Here is a 12,500-nt window from a genome sequence, read left to right as displayed (position 1 = left end):
AGAAAATGAAGCAAGAGTTGGAGCAGCTGCAGACCAGACTGAAGGTAAAAAAACGTTCCTCTGTTTGTTAAGGCCGTTACACACCGACCAGACGGCCGTTACACACCGACCGTTACACGCCGACCGTTACACGCCGACCGTTACACACCAACCAGACGGACCGACCAGACGGCCGTTACACATCAACCAGACGGCCGTTACACGCCGACCAGACGGCCGTTACACATCAACCAGACGGCCGTTACACGCCGACCAGACGGCCGTTACACTCAAACCAGACGGCCGTTACACACCGACCAGACGGCCGTTACACGCCGACCAGACAGCCGTTACACATCAACCAGACGGCCGTTACACGCCGACCAGACAGCCGTTACACACAAACCAGACGGCCGTTACACACCGACCAGACGGCCGTTACACACCGACCAGACGGCCGTTACACACCGAACAAACGGCCGTTACACACCGACCAGACGGCCATTACACACCGACCAGATGGCCGTTACACACAGACCAGACGGCCTACACGGCGACCAGACGGCCGTTACACACAAACCAGACGGCCGTTACACACAGACCAGACGGCCTACACGGCGATCAGACGGGCGTTACATGCCAACCGTTACACACCAACCGTTACACACCAACCGTTACACACCAACCAGACGGCCATTACACATCAACCAGACGGCCATTACACATCAACCAGACGGCCGTTACACACCGCGTTACACACCGCGTTACACACCGCGTTACACACCGCGTTACACACCGCGTTACACACCGACCAGACGGCCGTTACACACCGACCAGACGGCCGTTACACATCAACCAGACGGCCGTTACACACCGACCAGACCGCCGTTACACACCGACCGTTACACGCCGACCGTTACACGCCGACCGTTACACGCCGACCGTTACACGCCGACCGTTACACACCGACCAGACGGCCGTTACACACCGACCAGACGGCCGTTACACACCAACCAGACGGCCGTTACACACCGACCAGACGGCCGTTACACATCAACCAGACGGCCGTTACACGCTGACCAGACGGCCGTTACACATCAACCAGACGGCCGTTACACGCCGACCAGACGGCCGTTACATACAAACCAGACGGCCGTTACACGCCGACCAGACAGCCGTTACACATCAACCAGACGGCCGTTACACGCCGACGGTTACACACCGACCGTTACACACCGACCGTTACACGCCGACCGTTACACACCAACCAGACGGCCGTTACACACCGACCAGACGGCCGTTACACATCAACCAGACGGCCGTTACACGCCGACCAGACGGCCGTTACACATCAACCAGACGGCCGTTACACGCCGACCAGACGGCCGTTACATACAAACCAGACGGCCGTTACACACCGACCAGACGGCCGTTACACGCCGACCAGACGGCCGTTACACACCGACCAGACGGCCGTTACACACCGACCGTTACACACCGACCGTTACACACCGACCGTTACACACCGACCGTTACACACCAACCAGACGGCCGTTAAACATCAACCAGACGGCCGTTACACACAGGCCGGTGTTCTGTGAGCAGAAATTTTAATGTGTAAAGTAACTAGTAACTAAAGCTGTAACAGATGAATGTAGCGGAGTAACTAAAGTAACTAGTAACTAAAGCTGTAACAGATGAATGTAGCGGAGTAACTAAAGTAACTAGTAACTAAACGCTGTAACAGATGAATGTAGTGGAGTAAAAAGTACAATATTTCTCTCTGAAATGTAGCGGAGTAGAAGTAGAAAGTGACATGAAAAGAAAAGACTCAAGTAAAGTACAAGTACCTCAACATTTGGACTGAAGTAGAGTACTGGAGTATATGTACTTAGTTTCTTTGTTTAACTGTGTGTGATTGGATGTTTTTATTCAGGAGGAGAGTCAGAAAGTTCGAGCAGAAACCAAACTGGACATCAACCTGGAGCGCAGCCGCATCTCGGACGTGGTGAGACACACAGGAAACAGGAAGTTAGGGTTTGTAGTTCAGACAGCAAACAGGAAGTTAGGTGTGTAGTTCAGACAGGAAATCACTCTGATGTTTCCAGTCTATGCATGTAGAAACTCTGCGTCCTTCTCGTGTTCATACCTCAGTAAGGAATCCAGTGATAGACTTTTATTCTGAAAATATTTTGACTATTTCCTCATAATATTCCAATTTATTTTATTCAATTTAACTTTTTTCCAAAATATTCCCTCTGTCATTATCACGATAGTATTTTTTTTTTTTAATTAAAACATTACAACTTTTTTCCTAAATATAACTTTTTTTTTCTAAGAATATTAAACTTTTTCACTAAAGATAAATTAGAGTATTCAGACTTTATTTCCTAAAATATTTTGACTTTTTTTCCATAAAAAAAGAGGCAGAACCACTGAAAACATGCCGAGTCATGGTTCAGACTCTGGGACTATGGGGAAACTGCTGAGTCATGGTTCAGACCTTGGGACTGGGGGAAACTGCAGAGTCACGGTTCAGACTCGGGGACTACGGGGAAACTGCTGAGTCATGGTTCAGACCCTGGTACTACGGGGAAACTGCAGAGTCATGGTTCAGACTCTGGGACTAGGGGAAACTGCCGAGTCATGGTTCAGACTCTGGGACTAGAGGAAACTGCCGAGTCATGGTTCAGACTCTGGGACTAGAGGAAACTGCCGAGTCATGGTTCAGACTCTGGGACTAGAGGAAACTGCAGAGTCATGGTTCAGACTACAATAACTAAAACGTGTAACTTTGTGTTTTCTGTCAGTTTACAGAACAGGAGAAGAAGCTGATGGAGGCGAGCACCGAGTTTCACCACAAGGTAAACAAACTGGAAAATACTTAAAAACTATGTTCGGCAAAGTTTCTAAGTACTCTTTCCTCCTCTGGCGTTCGCTCAGAGAACATTAAGTACATCAGCGTTGCTTTCTGGGTAATTTTGGGGTGTTTTGTGCGTTCAGAAAGCAGACCTGGAAAACGACAACATGGAGATCAACAGGAAGATCGACCTGCAGGTGGCGTCGCTCAAAACGGTCCTCGAGTCTCTGAAACTGGAGACGATCCGCTACCTCGCAGGTACACACGGGAACTACACAATACTCTGAAATATACACAAAAACTACAACATTATGGAAAGGATCCCAACAGAGATAGACCTTTTAGTTAAAGAGTAAGATCATTTTAGTTTAACATGAAACAGCCCCAAAATCACCATCACCAAACTCCACCAGACTTCATGTAAATAATCAGGACTTTTAGCGTGTATAGAGCCAGCATATTTCCACCAGACTCCATGTAAATAATCAGTACTTTTAGCGTGTATAGAGCCAGCATATTTCCACCAGACTCCATGTAAATAATCAGTACTTTTAGCGTGTATAGAGCCAGCATATCTCCACCAGACTCCATGTAAATAATCAGTACTTTTAGCGTGTATAGAGCCAGCATATTTCCACCAGACTCCATGTAAATAATCACTACTTTTAGCGTGTATAGAGCCAGCATATTTCCACCAGACTCCATGTAAATAATGACTACTTTTAGCGTGTATAGAGCCAGCATATTTCCAGGTGTAAATGGGTGAAAAAAGCGTTTATTTCAACCAAACCAGAGTGGTGATTGTTGAAACAGTGGAAAGATGAACCAAGATGGCTTTTGGTAGTTTTATTTAGTTTCTGTCCACTTTGAATGAAGTGTGTTTTACGATGATAAAAGTAGCGATTATTTACATGGAGTCTGGTGGAAATATGCTGGCTCTATACACGCTAAAAGTCCTGATTATTTACATGGAGTCTGGTGGAAATATGCTGGCTCTATACACGCTAAAAATCCTGACTATTTACATGGACTCTGGTGGAAATATGCTGGCTCTATACACGCTAAAAGTCCTGATTATTTACATGGAGTCTGGTGTAGTTTGGTGATGGTGATTTCGGGGCTGTTTCATGTTAAACTAAAAGGATCTTACTCTTTAACTAAAAGGTCTATCTCTGTAGGGATCCATCCCATAATGTTGTCAGTCACTTAGAATAATAATCGGAGTCTTTAAGTAGAGTAACTTGTAAATGAAGTGAGTTTGAAGGTTTTCTCTCCGTGTTTCTTCCCAGCGACGGTGTTTTCGTGCCTGGCCATCGCTCTAGGAGTGTACCGGCTCTGGAGGTGAACGGACTCGTTCACCTCGTATTCCTACGCCGCACAAAGTAGTTCCAGTGAAAACTCGACCCCGAGATCCGTTTGGAAAACGTCACAAAGCTGCAAAATGTCACAAATTACAATTACTCACGTTACTGTAATTGAATAGTTTTTAAAAATCTGTACTTTTACTTTTACTTCAGTATGTTTTAGTTTGAATTGTTGTACTCTGATACATTTTAAATCACATCGTTACAGAGTAAAAAAAGTAAATAAAATATCTCAAATGGAAATGTTTGTTGTCCCTTTTTTGAGTTTTTGTGTGTGTGTCTGTGTGCAGGGGTGGATTGGCCATCTGGCAACTCTGGCAAATGCCAGAGTTACCATTTTTTCTAATGTGGGCTGGTCAGTTTTTTTTTTTATATACAAATAAATTGTCTTTACAGGCCGAAAGCGCAGAGGACGGGTTTTTATCGCTTGCACGATTTCATTATGTTTATAATAATAATATTAATAATAATAAATATTAAGGATGTGGCCAGTCGGCAACAGCCGGCCTGGTCCCGAGATGAGCCGACCGACCCAATCAGAAGTTACTCAAATTGGGACGTTTAGTCAAAATCAAGCACGTCACCTTCAAACGGGATCTCCATTTGCAGTGTTGAGGCTGTACCGGACAATCACACCCTGTTGCAATAGACTCTGAATCACTGGTCATATTCCCTCCTCTTTCTCTTTAGATAATGGATATTGTTTTACAAAAACTGGATACGAAGCATAGTTGATGTTGGCTTGATATGGTTCTATGTCAAATAACCCAACGTGGTTTTGCATGCTGTGCCCACAGGCTCGAAGGTACTTTAGATAAAATTGACTTATCACCCAGGAAAACCTCAGTTCCCTCTTTAATCTGTAGTTGAGGTACAACTATATCTCGTAATGATTTGATAAAAAAATGCGATATTCTTCTCTTCGTCTTGTGGTATTTGCCTAAAAATGATAACACGTTTCCAACATTACAAAAATATGTGGTTTTTCCTGCAGGTCCTCTTTGTTTATACTCCTATCTGAAAATGGTTTATCCACTGGTCTCATAGTCAATATTCTACATGACGCCAATTATTTTATCCCCCCAACTGTAAACATCTTATCAACAAACTCCAGATTATTCACAACAGATACTGTTTTATGCCACCCAGAGACTATTTTTGAAATCATCTGATACATTTGGTCTGAAAGTATGTACAATTCAACCCCTGTTGGAGAGCATTTCACCGTCGCTTTAACTTTAGACAACAAATATCTCCCCAAAAGATTAGCTGGAGAATTATGGCTTAACACAAATTCATGTAAAAAAATAATTCCACCTATCTCAGTCTGCAACAACTCTGATAACGGTTCTCTCTGCGGGACTCCACAAATTCCGACAGACTGAATAAATGTCTTGCTTATGGGACAGTTAAGATCCTGACGTCTTATACAGGACAAAGTAGCCCCTGTATCGACTAAAAAGGGAATTAATTTTCCCATAACTCGTAGCTAAAGTTTTGGTAATGTCGCTGGTGAATCAGATGACTGCACTTGCATAAGATGAAAATTGTTCGTGTCCCTCTGTCGGTTGTCCTATTGTGAAAATGAACTATTTGAATTACTTGGCCACAAAAAGGTTGTTGGTCTGTTTTCAGTTCTGTCTTGTGTTAGTACTGGTCTTTGTCCAAAAGGTGGTGCTGTTGGATCATCTGTCTGTCTTGCATAGGGGGTTTGCCTATCCTATATTCTCCTGTCTCTTTTTCGTCATTTTGTCTCCTCATCTGACAACTCCGAATGTAGTAGGGCTGTCCTCGACTAAAGAAATTCTTAGTCGACTAACACTTATATGATTTTGTCGATTAATCGATTAGTTGATGTAATCGACAGAGCTGTGCTCTTTGAGAGGTGGTTAAGACTAGAAAAGCACAATATAAATGTAGTTAATGAACCATCTGTAAAACTGAGGTTCTTCACAATTAATCCTGCAAAAGCACCACTTTAAATCTTGTGTTTACCAGAAATGTGCCCATAAGTTTCTTGGAAATGAGTAATTAAGCATGAATAAGCATAAAAAATGACTCATCAACTAAAGAAATCTTAGTCGACTAAGACCAAAACGACCGATTAGTCGACTAATCGACTAAGAGGTGGCAGCCCTAGAATGTAGTGCCCTTGTTTCCCGCAATAAAGACATAAATTATCGGCCCTGTGCTCTTTATAAATAATGTCACGATTATTAGTATTATTCTGATTACTTGTGCCGTCATTATTCTCTCCATATCTGTAACGCAGTGTATCATATGATTGTCTGGCCCCCCTGCTTCTTCCTCTCATCGCATTTCCTCACATTTTATTTCCTGTTTGAAATCCTGAAATTTGATCTTGGAGCTGTTCACTTACAGCCTGAAGTTTCGTGTTTGAGGTAAAAAGATGAATTGCCTCTAATGCTCGTATTTTCTTCAATAACTCCGCAGGGCTTAATGAGAACAGGTCAGGACATGCTAATTTCAACGTAAAGGCATCTTTTGTTCCCAGTCCATTAATCAACATTGATGCAAAAAAGGCATCAGCCTTATCCAAAACGTCAAACTGTTCCTGTTCCTTCCAACACTTAAGAAACCGAATAGCAAACTCTGATACATTTTCATCTGATCTCTTTTTGCAGTTTAATATTTGTGAGACATCCTGTCCTGCCACAGCGTTATTTTGTTAAACACACCTTTAATTCGGCCAAATGACTTGTCTGATGTGTCTTGGACAGCCACGGAAATGTATCCATAATTGTAACCTCTCCCTCTAGTGGGCCATCATTATCAAAGCTCAACGTTGGGTAAGGGTTAGCCTAACCCTAACCCCTAACCCCCCTAACCCTAACCCTCAACATTGGGTAAGGGTTAGCCTAACCCTCAACGTTGTTTCCAGTTTCCATTTACACATTAGGCATTAAAGTTGTCAAAATATACCTAACATCTTTGCCTGACATCGCCCCATGCATTAATACCGAAGTCCACCAATCAATGAATCCCAATGGGTTAATTAATGGATTGGGCGCATCTTGACTAGTTCTTGAAACTTCAGCTAAAGTAAGTGGTTTCTCCATAACCTTGTCATCAAAAATTAATGAAGGGGCTTCAAAATGTTCATCTTCCTCCATCCCTGTGGAATCCTGCATGCGCTGTTTATTATAGTCTAATACCGCAACAATCCAATGTAAAAATCTCTGCACCTCGTCATTTGAAAACATAAGATATAATCTTTGCTATGTGGTGTTGACTAAGGGCTTTCCATGCAGTATCTGCCTTTTAATCCAGGTGATATTTCGTTAATGCTGTGTAAAAGCATCTAAAACTTTTATCTGATTTTTCAAGTTCCTGATTTTGGTCAGACATTTTTATGACAAGAATCCTTTTAAATCCAGCCTCAATGCACTCATGCACAAACATCAGTTTACGTTCATTGCATGTCTCCTTATCACCAGCCCACTGGTGTTCTGCAGCTTCAAATGCCTTCAAACAATTCAGAAACCATAATTCTTCACATTGTCCTAAAAATGCTCTATAGCTTGGACTTTTATCGCCTTTATCAGGGAAGATAACTTCTGACACAACTTCCCTAATTTTCTGAGGATTTTTTGAATCTTTCGCATTTGCAAACGCCCACATTCCTAAATCTTCGTCTGTCTCATATATTTGATCGTCTGTGTCTGCCGGTGGTTTTGTAATGTCATTTAGAACGGGATATAATGACTCATTGTTAAACGGCCCTGTCTCTGAACTAGACCTGTCTGCATGTGTTTTTATAGCTGTGGCTGGGGGAAGGGTCAGTCCCTCCTCTCCCCCTGGCTCTCCTGTCTCTTGAGCCAACATGAAATGCTTAAATAAGCGTTTGTCTTTCCTTATTTTAGCTTTGCGAACATTTTCGGGATATTGTGAACTCAAAAGTTCCCATGCATTTAGAACCTCCGTCATAGACGATATATCCCAAGTTGAATCAGCTACTTTTGTATTCTCACTACATATTCTCTTACCAAATTTAAATCACTCTTGTGAAAACTGCCAGAAATCGGATATCTAGAATCGGTCCATCTTTCTAAATCGCTCAGAAATGGCTCGACATAATAAAACCCCAATTTATTCAACATCCACTCTCGAGGTGTCAACCCATCCACCTCAGCTTTCAAATGTGAATTCGTTTTCAAGAAATCCAAAACAAATTTTCTCTGTTTCCTAGGCAAGTCTAGTTCTGTTTTCCTTTGTAATGTTAACGCTTGACAAGATGCTTTACTCTGATTTTGACCCATTTTTAAATTGCAGACACACATAAAGCAAAACAACACAAGTACGCAGCACTTGATTCTAAACTGGAGTGGGTAATGGTCAGTTTTGAATTGTTTACCGGCTATGTCCCTCATTAAACTCAATTCCTAACTTCCTCTCTTAATCCTGTGTAACTAAACTAAACACGCACCCAAATTCCCCTGTCTTCTTCTTCAACTGTCTGCAGGGCATCTCCAAAATAATCTGCTCTGAATGAATAAAACTGATTTTACGCCATATGCGTCACATTCACTCATCGCATTCAATTCGACTCTGTGTACTGAACTTCTTCTCCTAACGGAGCGCCAATCACACAGAGAAGTCCTGCACCAAAATAGATAGATAGATAGATAGATAGATACTTTATTCATCCCGAAGGAAATTTTAGGATCCAGTAGCTTAGACAACCTTAACACAACAAACACATATATCACACATACATAAGAATAAAAATAAAAATCACACACAGAATGCATTGTCCATGATAAGGTCTGTGCATGTGAACAATCTGACAAATTTTCTACAATTTGAACTATTTTAGTATTATGGCAAAGCATACTAAAGATGAGAGTGCTTTTCATAATGCCCAACAAATGCTAATAATCAATTTAGAGAGATTCTGTCATAGGGCTTTTCATTATATCTTATATAAAAAAAAAAGAAAAAAGAAAAATGTATTCGGGGTAGCGAAATCTTTTCAACTTATTTTATATTATTTATTTATTTGTATTTTTTCTTTTTGTGTGTGATTATTGCGTTAATTGTAAAATATGATTTGTATTTTTAAATGTTGTGTAATCTGAATAATGTCTTGTGCGTATGGTGTGTAATGTGATGTCGTGAATTGTATTGTCACATGATAGATTGTAGGACCCCAGGAAGAATAGCTTTTAGCTATGCTGAAGCTAATGGGGATCCAAATAAAACAAACAAACAAACAAACAGTGTGTAGTTGGTTAGACAAACATCTGGTAATATGAATGAAGTGTGCGCCATGTGGTGCAAAAGTTAGATTTTGATAATGCTATATGTAGTGCTGGTTGCAGTTCTTCATGTTGCAGGATATTAGAGGTATTTTGCAGTTTGGGTGTGTGGTTTTGTGAATTGTGTTAAGTATTTTGATAAAACCACACTAGTTTGCAAAATTGTGTTTTAGCAATTGGAAAAAACTGTAACAGATAAACAACAAAAGGGAGCAAATGTCCTTCAACAAGAATAGATATTTACTCACCTTTCGCTGGATCTGCACGTGTTTTAGGAGTTTTTGTCGCCTTTTTAAATTTTTTTTGGGCAATTTTTCTACATTTTCCGGGAAATTCTGTAGGCGTTTGTCGCCTTTTTCAATGTTCTTTTGGACATATTTTTTTTTTACTTTTTTTGTCGCTTTTTGGGCAATTTTTCGGCACATTTTTAGGAGTTTTTCTTGCCTTTTTAAATGTTTTTTTGGGCAATTTTTCGGCACATTTTTAGGAGTTTTTCTTGCCTTTTTAAATGTTTTTTTGGGCAATTTTTCGACATTTTCCGGGAATTGTTTTTAGGAGTTTTTGTTGCCTTTTTCAAGGTTCTTTTGGACATAATTTTTTTTAGACTTTTTGTCGTCTTTTTAAATGTTTTTTTGGGCAAAGTAACAGATAAACAACAAAAGGGAGCAAATGTCATTCAACAAGAATAGATATTTACTCACCTTTCGCTGGATCTGCACGTGTTTCGTGAAGCCAAATGTTATCGGTTGATAACTCAGAAATGATGTTGGGAGACTTCAAAGATGACGACCAGTCTGATGAGTTCAAATCAAATGCAGCTTTATTCAAACAGTGAACATCTCTCATGACAATGAGACAACCGTGAGCATACAGAAGTGTCTGCCCAAGGGTGACTAACATGAACATCAAAATGGATCCTTTTTAAACTCTTGTTGTCCTCACACAGTCTAAGCTAGGTTTTTCTGTGAGACAATGTCACCTTAAAACTGACCTGTCCATAGAAGCTCCTTAGAATTGATGAGATACATTCAAATACCAAACCTATCAACAGGGTCACAGTTCTCACATCGAATACTAAAACTAATAAGAATGGAGTCAATTTAAAGCAAAAAGGTTACATGTTGACAACAAATGAAGAGAACAACACCATTTAAAACCATGAAAGAAACCAAATCCACATACTGCATTTACTCAAGTAACTGAATGCTGAATATAAATAATTACAAAACACACTTTTACCCAAAATAACTCTACAACGGAGCGAATGTTAAGGCAGCTTACCATGGAGACGCCACATGCAGACTGTATAAAACCAGACAGTTAACAGCACAAAATCAACTTGGTTATAATATAAATTGTACATTTAAATGAAAACACATTGAAGTCATTGGGCTGGCTATCAATTCCATTACCATTAAAACAATCCTTTTAAAAGTGTGTGTGTGTGTGTGTGTGTGTGTTCCCAAAAGCCCAGAGATGACCTGTTTTTAAATAGCTATTTTATCCAAAACCCAAAAGATATTCAGTGTAATATAAGATAACACAGGAAAGAGAATTAATAGTTCTACATATTTGAGACGCTGAAAACAGCATTTTCTGACCGTTTTTTTAATGAAAAATTACTATTAACAATGAATCGATCATCAGTGATTTTACCTGGTAGGACACGGGATTTGCTGCTCTACCGCTGCCTCCATCAGTTAGTTAGTTAGTTAGTTGGTTAGATGATAACCCTTAAAAACACATTAAGCCCCTGACACATCAACCAGGCGGCAGTAAAGCCAGTGTGACTGATCAGTCTCCCCGAGTTGGTCCAAAAAGTTCCTCAGAACACCAAAGAGACGAGACGTAATACGTCTCCATAACAGCAGGCGGAGCTAATCTGGATTGTCGCCCAAAAATGAAAACCGGCAGCTGATTGGACGAACGCGTCACGTTCAGGGCATGAAATTAACATCCGACCACCCGCCAAATGTGGGTGAATTTTGCAATTGGCGGGTAACACTGTCAATCTACCTCGTTCAGAATACGATCTCATATTGGACTAAAATAGTTCACCGAAACGTGTTTCTGAAAACATTTGAAGAGAGAAATAGGCCGTGCAGTTGCTGAATCTGTCTCCATTTCAGATCAACAAAGGTCAGTTTAAAAGATTTCCATCAGATTTTGAGAGACTCTAGTCACGCTCATCCTGCTCCCCGTTTCCTGATTAGCTCTCCAAAAAAAAAAAGCTACAAAAACATGTAAACACACGAAAAACGTCAAACACTGACAAAAAAACGCTGAAAACATAGAATGTGACAAACAAAAAAAAAAACAGAAGTTAATCCTTAAATGACTTCTGTCTATTTCAGTTTACACAACTCAGCAGGGTCTCCAGAACCATAAAACCTTAGTCCAGCATAGAGCGGCTGAGTGAATGTGGTCTGGACTCTGTGGAGGAGAGTCATGGTTTCAGAGACGCTGTAGAAGGACAGAATACCTGCACTGTGATCCAGGTACACTCCTACTCTGGAGGACTCAGGACCTGAGACGGGAGTTTGGACTTTGTTGTAATAAAATATATAACTGTTGTTGTCACACTCTAACGCCCAAGATTTGTCATTTTGTCCAAATCCACATTCATCTGACATCCCTGCTCTGCTGATATTCTTGTATGCGACTGCTACAGAAACTCCTCCTCTCCTCTCCACCTCCCAGTAACAACGTCCAGTCAGACTCTCTCTACTCAGGACCTGCCACCAGCCAGTGAATCTGTCTGGGTGACTAGAATAAGACTGTTGTTGTCTCATTAATGTTGCTTTCCTGTTCCCCTCAGATAATAACAGATATGTGTTTGCTGTGTTTGGATCCAGTGTGATTTCACATGAATATTTTAAGAATCCAGCTCTGGTCTTGGGCTCTGGTTGTAACAGTAAAACGTCCATTTCAGTCCCTGTCAGTGAGACGTTTGTCCACTTCTCTCTCAGGACGTCCTGTAGTTTATCTCTGACTTCTGACACGGCCGCTGTCACGTCC

At 41.2% G+C, this 12,500-nt stretch overlaps 2 protein-coding genes across 2 annotated transcripts in view; one reads left to right on the top strand and one right to left on the bottom strand.

Annotated features, from left to right (window-relative positions):
- Positions 1 to 4,403, top strand: part of ccdc90b (coiled-coil domain containing 90B) — an 11,406-nt gene extending 7,003 nt beyond the window's left edge. Inside the window, exons 5-9 of the mRNA XM_031317391.2 lie at positions 3 to 44; positions 1,916 to 1,987; positions 2,790 to 2,843; positions 2,983 to 3,097; positions 4,129 to 4,403. Coding sequence (XP_031173251.1) covers positions 3 to 44; positions 1,916 to 1,987; positions 2,790 to 2,843; positions 2,983 to 3,097; positions 4,129 to 4,184 — 339 coding nt within the window. The 3' untranslated portion in view covers positions 4,185 to 4,403. The remainder of the gene's footprint in view (positions 1 to 2; positions 45 to 1,915; positions 1,988 to 2,789; positions 2,844 to 2,982; positions 3,098 to 4,128) is intronic.
- Positions 4,404 to 11,805: 7,402 nt separating this feature from the next.
- LOC116062753 (tripartite motif-containing protein 16-like) overlaps positions 11,806 to 12,500 on the bottom strand; it is a 1,759-nt gene continuing 1,064 nt past the window's right edge. Inside the window, exon 1 of the mRNA XM_031317389.2 lies at positions 11,806 to 12,500. This exon is cut by the window's right edge and continues 1,064 nt beyond it. Coding sequence (XP_031173249.1) covers positions 11,828 to 12,500 — 673 coding nt within the window. The 3' untranslated portion in view covers positions 11,806 to 11,827.

Source organism: Sander lucioperca, chromosome 13 (genome assembly GCF_008315115.2).
Source record: "Sander lucioperca isolate FBNREF2018 chromosome 13, SLUC_FBN_1.2, whole genome shotgun sequence".
Lineage (NCBI taxonomy): Eukaryota > Metazoa > Chordata > Actinopteri > Perciformes > Percidae > Sander > Sander lucioperca.
This window is presented reverse-complemented; position numbering and strand designations above follow the sequence as displayed.